This window comes from Misgurnus anguillicaudatus, chromosome 3 (assembly GCF_027580225.2).
Source record: "Misgurnus anguillicaudatus chromosome 3, ASM2758022v2, whole genome shotgun sequence".
Taxonomy (NCBI): domain Eukaryota; kingdom Metazoa; phylum Chordata; class Actinopteri; order Cypriniformes; family Cobitidae; genus Misgurnus; species Misgurnus anguillicaudatus.
Window position 1 is genome coordinate 19,764,819 of NC_073339.2, and position 22,682 is coordinate 19,787,500.

A 22,682-nucleotide genomic window follows, 5' to 3' on the forward strand; every position below is an offset into this window, starting at 1 on the left:
GCTTCAGACCAATTACAGATAAGTGGGTGGGACTTACGAAAATATACGAACACAGACCGAAAAAAAACGACCAGCCGCCATCTTTATGCTAAGCTAAGCTAAACAGAAGTTGTGGAGCGAGCCAGAATTCCTGTTACAATAACAGTGGAAGTTAATCAATATTACATGGAAGAGGGTGATTTTACAAGCGTGATGCTCTAATCCGCTGTACATTGCACCTTTATGAGCCACAATACTGCAAAGAGCTGAGGCAGATGTAGGAACAGAAGCCCGAGGAGAAGCCGGAGCCTGGGCGTTGGCTGGGTAGAGGAGCCCAGTGAAGAAGCAGCAACCATCGGCCTCTGCTGCGTAGAGAAGCTTGCCTGTTCTCTCGCTGTGTGGCTTCTTTATAACATTTCTGCATCAGATAAGGACGTTTGTTTGGTGAAGGTTTCTATGCAAGAGAGGAACTTTGCGCGCGTTTGGAACGTTTATTTCACGGACATGTTTCGGTTTACGAGCAGACGCGCTGCGGAGTATATAAGCTTGGACGGACTCGCGCCGTTTGCTTTCGGTTTAACATTTCTGGATCAGATAAGGATATGAACGTTTGTTTTGTGAATGTTTCTGGTCGCGTGCTTATTTCAAAGACGTGTTTCGGTTTACGAGCACAAGCTCCAAGAGCTGAGGCAGCGCGTCTGTGGAGATATTATGCAGGGGACGCGTTTGTGTGGAGGATGCAGGGACAAACGGACGTCTGACTAAAGTGAGTGTTTATATTTTCTTTGTTATACTAACGTGGTATTTATGTACACAATAGCATATCTGAGCGGTGTTTTATATGTCTATATTGTGAGAGAAGTGAGGCCAATAATAACACAAATGTAATTACAGTAAACAAGAGACAAAAAGAAAATTGGTAAAACTAAATAAACATTTAAAATGCATACACTTTTTTTAAGTACTTGGAAAGACATTTGAACTGTGGATCTGAAACCGCACGTTACTGTTTGAATAAGACTTTGCTACACACCAGGCCAGAGTGTTATTGTGTGTACCACAATGTAACATCACGTTTAAAAGTAAATCATGATTGGTGTCAGTCAGACACAGTGGTGGTGGCTATTTTCTTTGTTTTACTAACGTGTCATTTATGTACATAATAGCATGTCTGAGCCGTGTTCCGAGTAATGGGAGTGGCTTGCAGAGCTGTGCATTGTGGTGCATAGTGGCAGTTGTAGTTTTTCATACAAATGTGCTCTAAAGTCACATTTTGTCTTTTCTCTGTCAAATATAGGCACAAAATTCTACATTTATGTTACATTTTGACTACAAATATGACTCACTTTCCATAAAGATTAATGTTCCTATCGGTGAAATGGCCCTTTAATGTGATATATGTGACCCAGACACTACACTGACGGTGGATCAAAGACGGTGGACAGAGAGAGAATAAGGCAGGCGTTTTAGTTGTAAACCTACTTTACTCCAGCAGTGCTGCACACGGATGAACCAACATATCATCTGGAATGCAATAGACCCCTTCAAGGTTTGTAAACATTGAATGACTATCGGGTGCGCGCGCAACATGGGGTCAAACTGTTCATACCATTTAGGCTTTCTAGTTTTATCTAACAGGGCTGAAAAATGATGACTTACCTGAAATTTAGTGAGCACTACAAACACAAGCCTCTTTGATCTTTGCATTGGCCCAGTCTGCACGTTTAATTGCTTGCAGCCACAGATGTTGTATTTTTTGTTTTTGAGATTCTGCAGGAATCCCGAAAAACTGAATGGCAGACCTGGTGCGATTTTCAAAGCCCACGACGCAAGTAGGCATTTTTGACGATACCGAATAACAAGCAATTCAATCTGCTGTAATGACTTTTCTGACCCTGACATGCGCAGTGGGAACTGCCTGTGACGTGAACTGTGAAGGGGTCTATGGTGGTGTCTTTTTTGGGCAATTCCTGTTTTCCTTATTATCACTGGTGGCATTTCTAATGTAATATACATAGAATGTAAAAATATGGACGTGGTGTCTGTGACGTCACCCATAGGTTTGTGAAGAGCTGTTTTGAAGCCAGTAGTTTGCGGGGCCTGCCATCTTGGCATGGGGCTGGACGTGGGTAAAGCTAAAGTGGCTGGTGGTTGAAACCACGCCTGCCTAGCTCGATGGTAGTAACAGCAGCGGCAGTTCACTCGTCACTCAAGTGGTCATGCCCTTAAAGGGACACTCCACTTTTTTTGAAAATATGCTCATTTTCCAGCTCCCCTTAAGTATTTGATTTTTACCGTTTTGGAATCCATTCAGCTGATCTCTGGGTCTGGTGCTACCATTTTTAGCATAGCTTAGCACAATCCATTGAATCTGATTAGACCACTAGCATCGCTTTGGTAATTTTCCTGTTTAAAACGTGACTCTTCTGTTGTTACATCGTGTACTAAGACTGACGAAAAATGTAAATTTGTGTTGGCTAGGAACTATACTCTCATTCTGGCGTTTTGGAATGGATTCCAAAATGATAAAAATCAAGTGTTTAACTCTAGGGGAGCCAGAAAATGAGCATATTTAAAAAAAGTGTCCCTTTAATTATGCAGAACTTTAAGATTTAATATAATTTAAATGGATGAGTTATAACACCCCCCCCCAGGGCAAAAGTATCTATATATTTCAAATCCACTTTTTGTACCAAGCTGTAAACATGTTAATTTCTGCTGTAAAGTTGGGTATTTTAAAATGGGGGGGGAGGGGTCAATGGGGATTGACTCTCTTTTGGAGCCAGTCGATGAAATGCAGTTTAAAGGGATAGTTTGAAAACGAAAATAACTAGTTTCCAGTTACGCCGCCATCTTGGTCGCGTCTGCATTCAAGATGAGAGCGTGCGCAGTTTACGGAGGGTTCTGTGCTGCTGCTCTGCCCTCCGAAATTTGTCATACGTCACTAAGAAAAGTGTGTAGACTACGCTGATACTCTCTCCTGAATACAGAGGAAGCTAAGATGGCTGCGTTACCGGAAGCTAGTTATTTTCATTTATAAAGTTTTAAATATGGATATTTCTACAACAAAACGCACGGATTAGCCTCAGAAGGCTTTTGTTTATCATCATGGAGCCCTTTGGATTTCTTTTGTGAAGGATGGATGCACATTTTTGGACTTGAAGGAGTGGACCCTGTAACTTTACATTTGATTAACTGAAAGATCTAAGATAACTGAAAATGTGTTCGTCTGAAAAATGATGGACATACATATATGCATCGCGGTTTAAAGAGTTTTTTTTAACCTTAAAATAACGTTTCCAAAAAGTTTCAGTCGTTCATCCCCTCGAAACAGGGTGAACGGCACTTTCACATTGCTTTGCAGCCCTCTATCGGCCAAAACCGCACTAAAGAAGTTTCCAACCGTCGGGTTGCGGTCCTGTAGTTCGAGTGAAAACTACAAAGACTTGCTTTACGGCCGACCTACAATCCAATGAGAGCCAGCTTTGCTGCAGTAGGCTAAATTATTTACGACAGTGGTAATGGACAATTCCGCTTCCAACCTGTAAGGGGAGCAAAGAGCAAAAACTCTTTAGTGTTGCTTTAAGTCACTTGCGTGTTCACAATAGATATCGGAAGGTTGCCCCTCTGGTGCTAGGGAGGTTTGGGCTGCTCTTACATTTAATTTTAAACAATAAATCAGGTTATATCTCACTAACTAATTATTAAAATAACTCATAAAATAATGATGTTCCTGGAGCTCATCTGGTAGAGTTGCAAGTTGCAACATCATTGGGTTCCCAGGGACAAAGCTGCCAAATGTACAGTAAATAATGTGATTTTATATTCTCTAGTTTTATTAGGTGTTTATTTCTAAACATTAAACATATCTCATTAATTCAAGTATCTAAAATATTAATAAACAGTTTGTTCCAACATATTTATTTAAGGAAACAATCTGTGTGCGAAAAGAGAGTCGATTAGGAATTTAATGGTCTCTGATTTAGAGTTTCTGGATCAGTGGACAAGCAGGCAGAAAACAGAATTTTGGCAGAACAGGGAGCTATTCATCTGTACTGTTTGAGAGCTGCTATAAAATATATGCTTCCTCTCAGCCTTAAAGGCGGGGTGCACGATTTTTGAAAAACGCTTTTGAAAAGGGAATCGGGCCGAGTACCAAAACACACTTGTAGCCAATCAGCAGTAAGGGGCGTGTCTACTAACCAACATCGTTGCTTGGGTTGCGAATGTGTGGGGTGTGTCTTTTAAAAGAAGGTCCAGATTCTATTGGGGTAGTAGCGTGTTTGTTAAGGTGATTTCAAATGTCAACATTGGCCTCCAGAGATTGTGCCTCCCGCCTTTAATACAGTCAGTATCAGTAGGGGTTTTGTTTTTCCACTTAATGTTTTATTGAAATGCTAGTAATTTACCATTATCTGATAAAGAAAATGTTTTTTTCCTCTTTGTAGTAGATTTATACAGTAGATCTATCGATTTATAACACCCCAGACAGTAAAGCTTAACAGTCACAGATTTCTCCTTATCCCTTAACTTCCGTTCTCTGTATAATATAGTGCTCTTGCATATAAAGATTTAAACAGGACCTGATTTACAGCGCAATCTGTTTTACTTTGATAACCGAGCTTGCATTTTAAATTTCACAGGGCAGACTACCTTCCCAAGGGCAGCTTCTGTGTATAATGATAAAACTTCACTGTTTCTGAATTGGAAATAATAATGAAAAGCACAGCGGGATATTCTCTGCTGAAGACATTTAGACTACTTAAAAAGACAGACATATTTATCCAAACGAATCAGTTCATGCATTCCCTGGAAATCGAACTAATGATCTAACAGCACAATATGCTACAGTCAGAGCGACAAGAATGTTGGCATTATGTTTTACTTGCAGGTGAATTGGATTTCCAACTGACAGTTTATTCTAGCAAAGTATTGATCTCAAGTCTAATCCCACTGAGATCAAAGCACACGCATGAATCACTTCCAAGACGGACTGAATCTTAAGAACAAAGCATGGATGTCAGTATGATGCTATTTATTGGCATTGAAATCTGACTTAAATGTGACCAAAATGAGACAGTATCTTGAGTAATTGAGATTCAAACAGTAGTAGAAACAACCTGATCTTACAAAATATGTGAAGTAGTCACAAAATATTTTGCTAATTTTTCCGTGTCATTGTTACGTATTTCCGCCATTTTACGTGTCCATGCCACGACTTTCTTTTCGTGTCAGTTTCACGAATTGGTTACTCAACTGTTTTTCCTATTTTCTTACCATTGTTGCTTCGGTTTGGGGTTAGAACTACTTTTTTTTTACATAAAATGACATCCTTACCCAAACGCAACTCTAACCCCAACATCAGGCGACAATGGTTTAAAAAGCATATGAAAAAATAGTATAAACCAGGGGCCGGATTCACGAAAACATTCTTAAGACAAAAAATAAGAAAGTTCTTAAGATAAATTAAAAGTACGTAAGAATGTTCCTAAGTGCAATTCTCAAACATTTCTTAAGAAGTTCTCAATTTTTTTCTTAAGAATATCTTAAATTTGTGTCTTAAGAATAAAATGACACACTTTTAAATGAATTGGAAATAATTGGATGCTATAGAAATGGGGTGTGTCGTTATGATTGGCGTGGTTGAATTGGGCTTGCGAGCGTTTGGCGGAAGTTTGATACCGCGGCTCCGCCTCTGGCTCCACAGACGATTCATTCTGCGCATGCCTTGGCTCCAAACTGACGTTTTTACGTAACATGGCGGCGACCATGGTCGGACATTTTTGGCTTCAATTCATTACAATGGAGGGAGGTGACGACGCTTAGTCCATCTTTTTTTACAGTCTATGGTATAAACCAATACTTAAAGTGACATCCTAGCGTAAACAGCAAATCTATACCCAAACCGAAGCCACAATGGTTTAATAAGAAAAACAGTTGAGTAACTAATAAGTGAAACTGACACGAAAAGAAAGTCGTGGCATGGACACGTAAAATGGCGGAATTTGCAAAATATTTTGTGACTATTTCACGTAATTTGCGAAATCATGTTGAGTAGAAACTACACTATATTACTGTATGCAGCATTTAATATTTTTGTATAAAAACATATAGGGCCCTATCTTGCACCCAGCGCAATTGACTTTGTCAGTGACGCATGTATCATTCGTATTTTGCACGGCGCACAGCGGGTTTTTTCCTCCACAGACGCACGTCGGCAAACTAGGGAATGAACTTGCGCTCCGTGGGCGGTTCAGCGCAAAAAATGAGGCGTGTTCCGGTGCAAACCATCCCTGATGCTATTTTGCAGTTTCAAAAAACAATTGCGCCACTGGCAAAAAAAACTAGTCTAAAGTCAGTGGCGCGTTGCGCGTGGTTCATTATGCTATTTTAAGGGCGGATGCTTGACCATAATGTATAGCGTGCACAACGCGCACACACTTTGCTTATCTAATCTACACAGATGCAACAGTTATTTTTGCAAATCATAAATTGCTACAATAAAAAATATTAACACATGAGATAAGGGAAATCATTGTGGTGAGCATTGTTGTAATAGTTTTTATTTATTGTGTGGCTGTGTTAAAAAAGTCTCATGCAAATAACGATTAAAATATTTTCATAAGTTTGTTGTGTGGTGTATTACGTTTATTTTATTTAAACAATAATTAAATTGTTTTCATAAGATACCTTAATGTATATGAACTTGATTTGTAAGTGTTCTTTGGGGTTGGACCTTGCTTGCGTTTCTTGGGTCCGATTTCAAAGCCCCCAAACACTTTCAGCTGTGAAGGTGGATGCAGATCTGTGTAGAGGCAGATCCACCTCCCGTTACACGGCGTGCCCGATTTATGCTGGCAAGCTTGGGATTCCCCCGTCTCCTGACATCATTGAAGCGATTGGCGCAACGTCCTGGGGATGCCAGCTGATGAGACAATTGTGGCTATTTCCTCTCATGCCTGTTTAACCTACGCTGATTTGGGCGGGATTCTCCCATCCCCATACAAAACAACTTCTCTGTCTTTGACTGCTCTTACAAGAACGTGGGCCTCCTCAGATGTGAACCGCTCCTGGCGTGCGCCTGGTAAATCCATCATAATAATAGCAACCCGCCATGGAACTTGTGCCCTTGCGTTTAAAGGGAATGTTGGATAGCGTTCTGATTGGTTTATTTGACGTTACGCCCAAACCACACCTATGAATAATGAACCTACTTCAGACCAACCCCTATTGATTTGCGCCTGGCGCAAGAGTTATTTCTCCCGCCATGAAAATAGCAACAGCGCCCAAGATCCGCCAACAAAGTCACTTGCGCTTTGCGCTTCGCATTTGCGTTTCAGATCGTTAAAATAGGGCCCATAATCTTTAATGTATCATCTTAAGTAATGCCCAGTATTTTTTTTAAAGTATGTAATATTGTCCATAAATAATTGTCTTTAGCACTGTAATGATGTCCGTTAGGGCTATTATTTGTTCTTCTTGGTTTACAAAAACCACAAAGGTATCCATTCAATCATGTCTTCCAAGAGAAAAGCTAGTTATCCAAACAATGTTATAGAATTGCACCATATGATAAGAATTGCACACATTGAATGTTTGAAATGGCAGTTTACTGTAACACTGGACAATTTGTAATATGGCCTTTCTTATTTTGGTTGTAATGTAGGTCTACTAATGTAGGGACCCAGAAAATATTTATATTTGACCCAAAACATTGTTGAACATAACCCAGCATGTTTTAAAGTGTACATTACACATTGTGAAAGGCACTATAATTGAAAAATAAAATTGAATTGAATATTGTGCAGTCAACATTTATAGTTGTTAAATCTTTGCATTATTGTAGAGGCAGTCATATTCTCCTGCTCTCTAAAGCAGTTAGTTTCCTCAGACCTGCAGGCTGTTCTCAAGGTGTAATGGAAAAGTAACTCTGTTTTCCTTGTGACAGCCAGGACTCCTGGAAAATGCACATTATCCACACTCCTGTAAACAGCAGGTTCTGGGGCACAGCTTCAAGCAGTGGGGAGAAAGCAGATACAATGCCATTGCACCCACAGCAATAGCTATGAGATGCTTAGCGAGAAAAGCTAGGAGCTTAGCTCCATGTTCTGTATGAAGTCTTTTTGCAAGTGGTTGTGCTGTAAATGTTAGCTTGCTTAAGTCGGTCCCTCTATCATCAAATCCACAATACAGTCATACTCATTCCTGAGGTCTGGATGATTGCACACATCCTCTAAAGGCCTGATCCACTATGTTTCCTCTATTGGTAGGACTTTGTTTATGATGACCCATAAATCATTGCAGCCCTGAGCTGCGGAATAGCCGCCACTGGTGCCGTTCTCAGTTTGCAATTTTGTGATCAATATTGCATGTGTGCCATCGAATTGCTTCCATGAATCGCTCAGCTGCGGCGGTTTTGATTGACGGTTAGGGTGATGTGATGGTAAACATCCTCCTTTGTGGGACATGTGCGTGATTGATGTTGTGTCGGTCCATCCAATCGGAATGTGCTTTTCAGTTTCCTTCTTGTTATCACTCTGTACTTAAGCATTAGGTAGTGGACTGACAGCAGCCATAATGTACTTTCGCTGTTTAATAATGGAATAAATTATGTTATTATAGTGACACAAAAACTACAAGCAGCTATAGGCTTTATTTGTATGGCTTCGTTGAAAGCATCACCTTACAGCACAGGCTACCAAAGCATAACTGTTTATTGATTGACTTCAACTTTTGTTCTCAGGGTGCTCTGAATGCTGCCTTAAATGTCTGAGCGGGATACCCTACGCCTCTCTGATCGCAACCATCTTGCTGTACGCTGGAGTGGCGCTGTTCTGCGGTTGCGGTCATGAGGCTCTGTCCGGCACCGTCACCATCCTCCAGACCTACTTTGAGGTGGTCCGGTCGCCTACTGATGCCCTGGATGTCTTTATCATGTGAGTGTCATGGTACCAAAATAATGTCATTATGTGCATGTACTTAGGCAATGTTGCTTGTCGAGCAGCAGAGCACACCAAATGCGTTTATTTCCAGTCCAGTTTTTGTACAGTTTGTTAGAAATATAGCCACTACACACTATACACTTGATATGACAGCTTAGCTATTTTTACATCATGATTCATAGCCTGTTGCGTACACCTGCAGAATGTAAGGGATGGACATGTAACACATATTTGAAAAGGATAACAATATTTAATGGTCAAAAGAGGCTCGTTATTATTTGGGGTTATTGTGACATTACTGGTGGTAAATGTACCAATAACATTCAAGTACTGTTCAACACTGGCACTCAAACTGCAGAGGGATCAAGAGGCTTTTAAAAGTAAAACAAATTTTCACTTTAAACATGCTTTAAAACCTGAAAGCTGCACCAAAATATGATTCCCGAAGAGTACAACAGGTAACATTTTTTTGGGAAATGCTATATGTATGTAATGATCAGTTTATCCTGACACAGTGACGCGCACACACACAGAATATTTTGAGCTGCCAGGTTTTGGGCATCAGTCCTGCTTAGAGAATTAAGTGTTGTGAAATGGCACCAGATCATCAGTGTACACCTGCTCACCGGATATCCACTGGTGAGAGACAAAGAGCAGGACAGAAAGAAAGACAGAAAGAAAGAAATGAGTGGGTGGAGAAAAGAATGATATCAGTCTTTGGACACAATACAATGTATTTTGTTATCATTTGATTGTTTTGTGATACATGAAGAGGGTTAAAAGCTGCCGTTTTTCGTGATCCCATTTTTCAAACTTTAGTTGGTGTGTAATGTTGCTGTTTGCGCATTAATAATACCTGCAAAATTATAAAGCTCAAAGTTCAATGCCAAGCGATATATTTTCTTTAACAGAATTCGCTTTTCAAGTACTACAAAGAACTGGACTACACCCCATCTACCCTCTGGATGTATGAGAGATGCAATATAAGAGATTTTGACTTACCTCGGTCCACAAGAACGCGTCAGTCGCCAGCTTAGCTAAGCTGCTGTCGAATTCAACACACTAAACCAGCTACACAATTCGGAACTCGTTACGTATTTCTGAAGGAGGGACTTCATAGAACAAGGAAAACATCAACCCGTTTTCAGGACAATGAAAAGCAGTATAGAAATAAGTAAATTACTGCGTTTATTTTACATACAAAACATGAACACGTGTTATATTACGCACCTTAAACAAAATCAAAGCCTTGAAAACACAGGAAAAATGGAACCTTTAAATCAGTGGGTGATTTTAAGCTATAGCCAAAATTCCTTTAAATATAAAAATTAAGTATAAAATACTGTTCACTTTTTACACCCTCACTGTTTTTAATGTCCACTCTCAATGGCCAACACAGTGTAATTCATGGGACGCACATACAGTGACACCTTTATGCGTCTGAGCCGCTTGTCTATATAAATGACTGGATTGCGCATGACGTCACACTTGTGAAGCCACCGCGCTGCCATGTTGGTATACCCAAACATTCTATTAAATCAATAAACGTTATCAGATTTTAATGATAAAACATCACTTTACTACTCTTTTTATATCTGAAGTTGTACAACAACACAAACGTCCTAAGTATGTACATAGTTATTTACTGAAAGTTGTACATTTTGCTTTTTAATCAGTTATTATACATTCATCTTCATTACAGTATCAGATCAGCAGCATATTTAGTATTAATGACAAACGTGCTCATTCTGAAATGTAAAGAAATAATCATACTTTGTGTATGTGCATGCAATCATTTGCTGGTTACCTGTTACAAGTTACCTAAACTTATTCAGAGGAATAACACTGATCGTGTAGCTTAATGTCATAAAACTTTATTTATACCCGTGTCATTAACAGAATGCAGCAGACACACTCACCTTAACGTGTTTTTATAAATCCATTTTCCTGCCCGATTAAAACATAAACATTGCAAATAACACCAGAATTAACAATTCATTTACGTACACATATCCTAAAAATTATTCTTGTGTGACTGATACGCTGTAAAGCGGGTAAATTTAGATCATGAATTTAAATGGAAGTCAATGACGCCATCTGCCGGTTGGCTATACCAAGATGGCCCCTCGAACTCTGCGCTGGCTTCACCTCACGCTTAAGCGTTCTATGAACAATCCAGTCATTTATATCAATGGTTTCGCCAGAAAGATTTCTGAGAACTGTTACTAAAATATTTTATTCAATTTTATTATAAAAACAATAATAATAACAACACACTTGAATAAAAGCACAGTAAAAATATCTTTTAAAAGACTCACATGACCCATGTGCTTGCGCAGCTTACTGTATTAAATTGCGCGCGGGGTCACAGCTATTTTTTCCCCTTGAAATGATGCAAGGGGAAATAAAAACTCTTAAATAAAAATAAAAATGTGTTTGGTCTGATTAAAAAAAAAAAAAAAAAAAAAAAAAAAAATATATATATATATATATATATATATATATATTTTAAATGTATTTGATTGGTTTGTCGATAGTGAGCACAAAAATGTTTGGTTGTTTGCTAAGCATAGCGCCACCGTTAAGACACGGTTGAGTTTTGCAGTGAGACTGACACGTTATTGTTCTGCTGTGATCTAAAACTATTTTCGCTGCTGATAAAACAAAAACAGTCAACATTGCGTCTTAAATGTAAGTGACTAGATATTAACTACTTGTTTAGTGAATTGTCATATGAAATCTGTAAATTTTCAACCGTGATGTGATGCTGCTTAACTGTATCATGTTATTAAAAACTCCACATTTTTACTTGCCTTGAGACTGGGTTGCACATTATGCACTTTCGTTATCGGGTTTTGGTGATTGTTATTGGCGTTTTAATCTAACGTTATTTGTCCCTGACCAGTTGATATCATTCGTGCCCCCCTGAAAAAATGAAATGCCTGTCCGTGAATTTGTGGCTGGCGCCGGTTCTGCTCATTCGGTACGTTATATACACACATACAGACGCGCGCGTGCATGTTTCACCGGCCTCACTCCACTCTGACGGCTTTCGGCCCCGCCCTGCTTCATGCTATTGAGAGAGTGGGGGGGTGTAGAGTGTGGGTCGCATAATCTTTATTTTTTTAATTAGGGTCACTCCTAAAACAGTTTGAAAACCACTGATTTCTATAGATCAGTGGTCTGAGCGGAACTTTACTTCCGGTCTCTGTTTGTTTAATGGTGTAACTTGTTGCTAAACTGAACTCTGGAACAAAAATACCTCATCAAATGTTTTGATTTGCACAAAGACAAGGGAAGACGGCGATCATGGATTTCTGCTATTTGATGGGAGGTTTGGCAGCCGATCTGTAGTTAAAAATTCAGCATGCTAGTCTTTCTTTCATATTGTTGAGGAGTGTTACAGATGTGGCATTGTGTGTTGTACACTATGACACACCATACAAGCTAAAGCTATAGAGTCTTACATCCCGACGCTCAATGAAAGATACAAATCACCACAACACCCTACGACACGCAGATCATGCCGAAATCTGGCTAAAATTTTATAGTCTGAACCAGACATTACAATAACAACCAATGGTATTTTTTTAAATAAAAATTTGACAAAAAGAAAACAAATCACATTTTCGACTAAAAATCATGTCAGAAAATTAGAATCGGCACACCAAAGCTCCAGAAATATCAAAAACGTATTTGGCATTAATGTTTAAAAGACTTTCGAATGATGTGTGACGTTTCGAGCACGCAGGCTCTTCATCAGATGTATATACAAAATTACCCAAGAGTTATTTTTTTCTCCCTTAGGATTGACATCTTAAAGTATGTGATCTATGGAGTTGCATCAGCCTTCTTTGTCTATGGTATTCTCCTGATGGTTGAGGGCTTTTTCACAACTGGGGCCATACGGGACCTGTATGGAGACTTTAAGATCACCACCTGTGGGCGCTGTGTTAGTGCTTGGGTAAGATCAACCATCCATTTTAAAGAGCTAGCTTTAGAACTTTTATTGTATTGAGGTGAAATTAAAACAAAGCAAGAGCAAAACTTAAAATGTTTGACTTCCGGTCAATTTAAGACTTAAAGGAATATTCCATTTTCTTAAAAGAAAAATCCAGATAATTTCTCACCACAATGTCATCCAAAATGTTGATGTCTTTCTTTGTTCAGTCGAGAAGAAATTATGTTTTTTGAGGAAAACATTGCAGGATTTTTCTCATTTTAATGGACTTTAATAGACACCAACAATTAATACTTAACTCAACACATAACAGTTTTTTTCAACGGAGTTTCAAAGGACTATAAACAATCCCAAACAGGGCATAAGGGTCTTATCTAGCTAAACGATGGTAATTTTTGACAATAAAAATAACAAATATACACTTTTAAAGCACAAATTTTCGTTTAGGTCAGGTCCAGTGCGACTTAACGTAAATGCGTAGTGACGTAGGGAGGTCACGTGTTACATATATAAAACGCACATTTGCGGACCATTGTAAGCAATAAACTGACACAAAGACATTAATTAGTATCAGTTGACATACAACAACGTCTCGGTTACATATGTAACCCTCGTTCCCTGAAGGAAGGGAACGGAGACGTCACGCCGTGACCGACGAATTGGGAACCGCTTCGCGGGTGGCCTATCTGCTTCGAGAAACCTTTAAAACGCCAATGAACCTGGGATGCAGACAACCGCATCCGCCGGCGCCGCCCCGCCGCACAGCTATTTAATGAGCGGCAGGTGCAGTTATCAAATCAGCTATTTTTGCTGAGAAAGCTGGACAGAAGGAAAGGGTCCGGCCGATATCAGCAGTGGAACAGCAAACTGTGGCGACGGGACGTGACGTCTCCGTTCCCTTCCTTCAGGGAACGAGGGTTACATATGTAACCGAGACGTTCCCTTTCAGTCGGTCACTACGACGTCACGTCGTGACCGACGAATTGGGAATCCCTACCAAAGCGCCACTGAAGCTGACCCTTCCAGTGCCTGCATAAACCCTCCGACTCTCCTCTTTAAGGGAACGGAAATGGGGTTGAAGCAGAGGCCGGTCACTACTTGTTCCTTAACCCACGATAGTGACTAGGCGAACTGGGAAGCGAACTCGTCAGGCGGGACTAAGATCGCTGCGGAAGAAAAACCCTCTAGGGGTCTACCACTAAGGTGATGGATAAAAAGACACGAGGTCTATAAAAATACACTCTCTTAGCAACACTAGAGAGGCGCGGAACGAACTCCGCTAAGGGAAACGTGGTAAATCATAAACTTTCCACGGAAATACTCACAAAGAAACCACTAGGGGGCACAATGTGGGCGCTAGCCTCACCCAGATAGTCAAGAATACATCTAGTGAGAGGCTGGCAGCCGATGCTCCGCAACATCGGTCACCAAGCGGTGGAAAAGACAAAAAACATTTTTTGTAACGTTTTTGCCTTAATGGCCTTCCATAATGGTGCGGTTTCTGCGCAGCCAAAAAGAAAGGCTCCAAGCCGACACAGGAGCCGTTCCTCGATGTTCTCACTGATCTGACGAGAGAACTCGAGAGGATACCGGCTCAACACGAACACTGTAGAATCTAGTGAACGTATTAGGTGTCACCCAGCCAGCAGCTCTACAAATATCTGAAAGCGAGGAACCACGAGCCAAAGCCCAAGATGAAGCCACGCTTCTGGTTGAATGGGCTCTCAAACAAAAAGGGCAAGGAATGCCCTGTTTCTCATAGTTCAGGGCGATTGTGTCTACAATCCAATGAGACATCTTCTGTTTAGTGACAGCTTTCCCTTTCTGCTGACCACCGTATCAGACAAAGAGCTGTTCTGAGGTCCGAAAGCTTTGAGTGCGATCCACATACACACGTAGTGCACGTACAGAACATAACAAAGCCATAGCTGGGTCTGCCTCCGAAGGCAGCGCTTGAAAAGTCCACCACCCAATCTCTAAAGGGAGTGGTGGGAACTTTAGGCACGTAGCCCGGCCGGGGTCTCAGTTTAACGCTGGATTCAGCCGGCCCGAACTGAAGGCACGAATCGTTGACCGAAAATGCATGAAAATCCCCTATCCTTTTAATAGAAGCCAATGCGAGGAGCGTCAAAGTTTTCATAGTGAGAAACCTGACGCTCACCGTCAGCAGAGGCTCGAAAGGGCAGTGCTGACTTTCAGCACCATGGACAAGTCCCAAGGAGGAATAGAGGGAGGCGCGAAGGATTCAGCCTCCGTGCCCCTGTTAAAAACCTAATGACCAGATCGTGCTGACCCACAGATCTACCGTCTATAGGTGCGTGATGCGCGGATATTGCCGCAATATCTACTTTAATAGTAGATGGTGACAGCCTCTTCTCCAAGCGGTGCTGGAGATATGAAAGCACAATACTGATCGAGCATTCTGATCGCTGAGAGGTACACCAAACAACAAACAGGTTCCATTTCAGCGTATACGCCTGTCTCATAGACGGTGCTCGCGCTGCAGCGATGGTGTTAGACCGCCTGGGGTAAACCACCTAAAACCTCCGCGCCCCGTCCAAAGACCACACATGGGGGTTCCACAGATCGGGGCGAGGGTGCCATAATGTGCCAAGGAGTCAGCCAGGGAGGGACTGTCGCGAGGAGAGTGAACTCTGTAAAACCAATTCCTAGTTGTCCGGTACGGCGCAACTAATAGAATGCGCTCCTCGTCCTCCCTGACTTTGCACAGTGTCTGTGCAATAAAGCTTACTGGGGAAAACCCCGCGGCCAGCTGTGTGCCAGTGCATCCACGCCGAGTGTTCCTTCGGATAATGAATAAAACAGGCGACAATGGGTTGTTTCTGAAGAAGCAAACAGATCTAACTGCGCTCTGCCGAAACATTTCCAAATCAGCTGAACCGACCGGGGGTGGAGTCGCCACTCGCCGGAGCGCGCTGCTCGTGAGAGCGCGACTGCCGCTGTGTTCAGCGACCCCGACATGTGAATGGCACGAAGAGACCTCAGATACTTCTGACTCCAGAGGAGGAGAGACGGGCGAGATGCGACAGGTGACGAGAGCGCAGACCGCCTTGGCGATAGATATACGCTACAGCCGCAGTGTTGTCGGTGCGCACTACATCTTAAGCATCAAATCACGTTGACGAAACGGACGAGCGCAAGATATACAGTGCACAGCTCGAGGCAATTTATGCTAATGTCGCTGGAATGTCGAACAGACCCCCGAAGCGACGAGCCCGCCGTACGTGGCTGCCCACCCCGTGGTAGAGGCATCTTTGCCAACAATAGCATGCCTGGAGACCTCTCAGTGGCACCCGCACCCTGAGAAACGCTGGGTCTGACCACGGGGTGAAAGTGTGACGGCATCTCGATGTAATTATAATACTGTGAAAGCCGGTGAGCCACGCTCTCCTCGGGACTCGGTCATAAAGCCAATTGTGAAGCGGTCTCATATGGAGCAGCCCGAGCGGTGTCACGGCCGCGGCTGCTGTCATATGCCCCAGAAGTTTCTAAACTTATTTCAGTGGAACCGCAACCCTGCCTTTAAATGTTGAGGCAAGCCAGAATGACTGAACACGCGCTTCTATGAGACGTGTTGTTAAATCGACCAAATCCCGTTACTTTCCGAGAAAAGAGATTCTCTGCACGGGGCAAAGTTTACTCTTTCCCCAGTTGGCCTGAAGACCGAGACGAGCGAGGTGTTTAAGTACACGATCTATGTGTGTGCACAGCATCTGACGAAACTGAGCTATTATGAGCCAATACGCCAAAACGCAAACACCACTCTCTCTCTCTCAGGGGCTGCAGTGCGCCATCCGCAACTTTCATGAAGACACAGGGAGAGAGAGAGAGAAAGCCCGAACGGTGAGACTTTGTACTGATATGCCCTCCCCTAGAACACAAAGCGGAGAAACGGCCTGTGTTGGGGGAGTATGGAGACATGAAAGTACGCGTCCTTCAGGTTGAAGGCTGCGAACCAATCCTATGGGCGGATGCATTAAAATATGCTCCTCTGCGTAAACATTTTGAACAGAATTCTGTGAATGTGAATTCTGTGAATTCTCGATTCAGTACGCGCAGATCTAGGATCGGACGCAACCCGCCACTCTTCTTGGGTACAATGAAGGGCTGTAAAGCCCCGAATTTATCTCGGCTGGAGGGACCGGCTGGATCGCGTCCTTTCGCCAATAGGACAGCAATCTCCGCACGCAGTACGTGCGCATCGACAGCCTTCACCGTGGTGAAGCGAATGCCTGAATATTTGTAAGGTAGCCGGGCAAATTGAATGCGTAACCGAGACGGATCGTGCGTAAAAGCCAACGCGACGGGCTGGGAAGCTCTTCCCAGGCCCCCAGATACCGAGCGAGAGGAAATTACCGGCACGATGTGTGTACCCGTGGCGAGCGGAGACGGGGAGCTCAACGACGCGTGCTCTTTGGCCGCATTGTGAGATGTTGTGTGTAATGAAACACTCACCCGAAACCGCTGATGGATGCTGAGCAAAGGCTCCTTTGTAGATGTCCCGCTCGATACATCCGCTGGCGAAAGAGGAAGAGGAGAACTTAGGGTTTTGAGCCCGTCCGAAACTCCTATATGCCTCCGGTGATCTGGAGAAAGAAGAGGAATTCGCTCTTTGAGGTTAGTGGGTGCCGATTGAAGTCGGCGGAACACAAAACGAAACCAAGGATTCCCCACCCGGCCCTCCTCCGGGGTGGGGGGGAGAATGATGCTTTCACCATCTCCTGAAGAGCGATCCTCTCCATCTTCAGATCGCCCAACTCAGAGCCGCTAAGTTTCATTTTCCACCTCTGTAGCGGGCTGAGTGGGCGGGTGTACTGCTTACGACAGGTTCCTCAGAGCTGCCGGGATGAAGGAACAAAAAAAGCCGTAGCAGGACGCCCTCGGCGAAAAGCAGACCAATATACTGACGTAACGGAGGGGGCAGCTAGGCTCCGACGTGGCATGAGGCCTCAGTCTGCTCTAAAGCGGCCGATCATTGTTGGACACTCTCAGCCGCGTCGCCGAAATGGCTGGTCTAAAATTGAACATTTAGGACGATTATTAACGACCTACTTAATGCCCGCAAGACACAACCAGAGATGGCGTTCCTGGACCACCGGGGGTGGGCATAGCACGTCCGGCGGCCTGTGGGGTGAACCCAGTCGCACGTAGCGCCAGGTCAGAGCCACACAGGATTTTTTAGTTGCCGGACCGTGACCTCACCTGTGCAGATCCTTCAGTGCCTTAGCCTGGCGGACCTGCATCACGCCATGGCGCGCACGGCAGAGGCCGCCTCTCACAAGCCCGTGGGTCTGTGAGGGGAGGGAGGCTGGTCTCTTGGAGCAGCAACCTTAGCGGCCCCCGCCGTCAGGAGAGGTGAGAGGTGATGGCTGAACGATCGGTTCCGGGAGGAAAACGAGTTTTCCACGACAGTGTCAACCAACATGCACCCCGGGAAGAAAGGCACAGAAGGTCGGGGCTGTTCTTGCAGTCCTGAAGTGCCAATCATCTAGGCGGGACGGTGCGGTGGGGGAGGAGCTCTCCGCTCCACGCAGACCGTCTCCGCGCTCCCGAGCGTACATGGCCGCCACTCGGGGTCGAGCACGGAAGCCCCTACCCAACCCGAAGGCGGGAGTGGGTCCGAGTCGGCGACCGAATAGACGACCCCCTCTCCGATGCTGTGACAGACATAGAATCCGCGTGAGGACTGAAAGAGGACGAGAGCGCGTAGAACACGTGCCACCCGTCTCTTACGGCACCTCTGGCTGTGGATGGGGGTGCTGAGAGTCACTGGACGAACCAGCTAACCGATTCAGCACCGTTTATACGGAGATAAGATTTCCGGAGTTTTGCCACCGCACCTTTAACGGGGCTCCGCAACGGAAAAACAGGGGTAACGTTCCCGGAGGTACGAAACCCGTCTCCGCCATCCAAGAGGTTCATGCTCTCTTAGAAGTATGAACCCTCCACGATCGCAGCCTCAGCATGCACTCTTGCGCACGAGAGAAAGTGATCGTGGCCACCCGGGGACCCATACATTTGCCGCATCCAGAAACACGGACGGAAAGACATCTTTAAAAAGACGCTCCCGTCTCAGTGCAAGTGAAATGCTGTCTTTAAAAAGACGCAGAACACCGCAATACTCTTTTAGAGGAAATACTCTTTTAATGTGCTGATGTTGATGAAGCACACAGGGGAACGGCTACGCACACACTCAACTAAGAGTGAGAAAAAAGTCAAAAAATTAAAAAGAGAGGTGGAACACCCGCGAGCCTCCGCTGAAATGCCTTTGCCCAACCAAATCGAACACGCAGAGTTCTCCAAAGAGCAGAGAGTAGCTTCTCGTGAGCAGTCAGTCTGCCAGCTTTCGGAGCTAAAAAGCTGATTTGATAACTGCACCTGCCGCTCATTAAATAGCTGTGCGGCGGGGCGGCGCCGGCAGATGCAGTTATCTGCATGCCAAGTTCATTGGCGTTTTAAAGGTTTCTCGAAGCAGATAGGTCACCCGCGAAGCGGTTCCCAATTCGTCGGTCACGACGTGACGTCGTAGTGACCGACTGAAAGGGAACGTAGGAACGCTCCTCTTTCAACACACTTGTAAACACTGGGGCGGAGTTTCGCGTTCGTCTTCTGTGACCTCTTGACGTGATGACGTATTGCGTCGGGTTACGCTAGCGCATGACGACCGGATCTAAATGAGAAGTTGTGCTTTAAAAGTGAATATTTGTTATTTTTATTGTCAAAAATGACAATCGTTTTGCTAGATAAGACCCTTATGCCTCGTTTGGGATTGTTTATAGTCCTTTGAAACTCCGTTGAAAAAAACTGTTAAGTGTTGAGTTAAGTATTAATTGTTGGTGTCTATTAAAGTCCATTAAAATGAGAAAAATCCTGCAATGTTTTCCTCAAAAAACATAATTTCTTCTCGACTGAACAAAGAAAGACATCAACATTTTGGATGACATGATGGTGAGTAAATTATCTGGATTTTTATTTTAAGAAAATTGAATATTCCTTTAAGAATTTAAATGTAGCTGGCCATGCCCCACAGGATGTTGAAATGGAGTTTAAATTTTCTTCAGTTTCTGAAAATACCTTTTATGTGTGTGTGTAATGAATTGTAAGTTGAATTAAGTTAATTTAAATTCTTTTGTAATAAAATTAAATCTTAGATAACAATTCTGCATCCTATGTGGAAAATTTGGAATTTAACATTCCATTTCAAATGGTAAACCTGTAGTAAATGTTACTGAGTTACTGAAGTTGATAATTATTGTCTGCCTCTCTCTCCTTTGGTTTATCATGCTTACCTATATCTTCCTGTTGGCTTGGCTGGGCATCACAGCCTTCACCTCTCTGCCAGTATTCATGTATTTTACCGTCTGGAACACCTGTGCGAACATCACAGTGAATAATCACCCAAACCTGTGCTTCGATCTGCGCCAGTTTGGAATTGTGTAGTTCTCTTCATTTCATCTGGATAAGTTTTTATGGCAATCCATATTTTCGCAATTATCCACTAGATGGCACTCTTACCTGACTTAAAAACACTGAAGCATCCACTGATCCAAAAACAGTAAAAACTCCATGTATGTTTTGATCTTTGTTCTGAACCTGATCTCTAAAAAAAGTGCAAAAACGCAATTATCCATAACATTTTGTATTTTTGAAGAACCCTACCCATATTTAATGTAATAAAAAGAGATCAAATGAAGATAGGATGAAATGTTTTTGTTTTGTTTGAAAGTAGAGGGTCTGTTCTTTCATTTTATATATTGTATATTTGTATATTTAAAGAATAATTTTTTTCTGGAAGACATTAAACTTTTGTAAAAATCATTAAAAATGCTGCACCTGGCTGGCAGCTTAAAAAAACGCTGGTAGGAAAAGAGTTAAGATAGAAATCAATATCAAGTCAAGCAGGCAGTAGATCTGTAACTGGCTAAGAGTCTGTTCTGTTATAAATCCAAATCTCACTCTTTATCTAAATTGCAGGAATTGTGTCTGTCGGTGAAGAGAAGAAACTTTGTTCCACTTCTGATAACTTCAACAAGATGTGTGAATCTAATGAGGTCAGTAGGCCGTTCTGAAGCTGAACCTGCTTTATCTTGAATGATGCACTTTATTCAATTCCTCAACATCCGTTAAGATTTAATCTGCCATTACAGTCAATGATCTGTGGCATAGGAAAAATAGAGATGGAAGTATTCATAACTTTTAAACTTTTTTTAACTTTAACTTTTATGCCTGAAGTTATGTAGTGCTGCTGGGATTTCTCCATAAAAAAAAAACATTTATAACAGTTAAATCTTTGTTTGCAAGCTTCTTTTATAGAAAGTACCACCAATGTATGAGTGTAAATGTTCAATGCTAAATGATACATGTACATCATTGTTAGAAAACAGACTTATTTGTCTAAACAATGTCTTGCGATGCTGCATTGAACCAAATGATATCAAGGCTAAAGATAATTTACTATACCTTGCTCTTGAATGTTTACGAGGTCTACAGTAAATGTCGATATTTTGTATAGAAAACCATTTAGTGGATGAATAGTTTTTATCAAAGAAAAATATCAGTGTTTCATCTTTTGTCTCCTCTTGCAGCTGGACCTGACATTTCATTTATTCGTCTGCGCGCTTGCGGGGGCTGGAGCAGCCGTTATCGCCATGGTGAGGCTTTACACAGCTTCCTTTACGTTTCTTTATTCTTTCATTATTTATTGCTCTGTTTTTGTATATATATATATATATCTGAATTCGGATATTAGATGTGAAGATTGATATATATGTGGCATTAATCCTGTGGCTTCTAGGGTAAATTAGTCTACATAAAACCCAAGAAGCATGTTACAGAAATCAAAGACTATTTAGTATCGCAATGTATCATAAAGAATGAGTGTAGTGTCTAAAATCCAGTACACATTCATGGCCTTTTTTTAAGATCGAGCGAGTAAAAAGAGAAAGGGAGCAAAATGCTCATCATTGAAAATGCAGGAGGTGTTGTTGCTATGGAAACAGAAGAGAAGAGGGAAGGAAGGAAGGAGTGTTGCTTATTTGGAACAGCGATAAGTGATTGTGAGACACCATTTTCTGCGAGGCAGCTTTTTCCACCCATTGGTCATTTTTCTTGGGATGATATGTGGAAGGTAATGCCGAATTTATATGCCAGTATTTCACACGCTGAATTGTGCTTTATCTTCCATATAAGCTTCCATGCAGTGCCTATGTGCTTGTCTGAAAAGCACAATAGATTTATTTTCTAGAAAGGCAAGAGACTTGGCCTCATTTGTATGAGTTAATTACATTCCACGCGGTTTGCAAACGACAAAACAGCTTGGACATTAAACACTCACAAACAATGAGGCTGCTGAATTGGATCATCATTTTTGCTCCTTTGATTATATAATTACATCATATCTTGTGGAAAATACTGCTGCATACTTTGCTGAATTTGTGCAGCGATCATGCCACCCTCTGGCGAACAGAGAAATTACATGAATGTTAATCAGAGTAACAGTGCACTGGAGCTCCAGGAGCCATTTTTGTTTTAAAATGGATTACTGAAGCATAATTAATTTCTTCAACCATCTACAGAAGTTTAGTCTTTGGAGAACCACTGCAGAAATACTGCTGCTGTTGTTGAAAACAATTAATGGAGTAGTTCACCGTAAAATAAAAATTATTATTATTTACTCAACATCATATAATCGTGTATATGACTTCCTTTCTTCAGCTGAACACATGGTTTATAATAAATAATATCTTGTTTTTTGTAATGTGGGGTCAAAGATAGTGTTC

At 42.3% G+C, this 22,682-nt stretch overlaps 1 protein-coding gene across 4 annotated transcripts in view; it reads left to right on the forward strand.

Annotated features, from left to right (window-relative positions):
- gpm6ab (glycoprotein M6Ab) overlaps positions 1-22,682 on the forward strand; it is an 84,134-nt gene that overhangs the window by 56,459 nt on the left and 4,993 nt on the right. For all 4 annotated transcript variants that reach the window (XM_073862805.1, XM_073862808.1, XM_073862802.1 and 1 more), the window contains exons 2-6: positions 8,723-8,915; positions 12,729-12,881; positions 20,175-20,331; positions 20,877-20,954; positions 21,489-21,554. In XM_073862805.1, the coding sequence (XP_073718906.1) occupies positions 8,723-8,915; positions 12,729-12,881; positions 20,175-20,331; positions 20,877-20,954; positions 21,489-21,554 (647 nt within the window). The remainder of the gene's footprint in view (positions 1-8,722; positions 8,916-12,728; positions 12,882-20,174; positions 20,332-20,876; positions 20,955-21,488; positions 21,555-22,682) is intronic.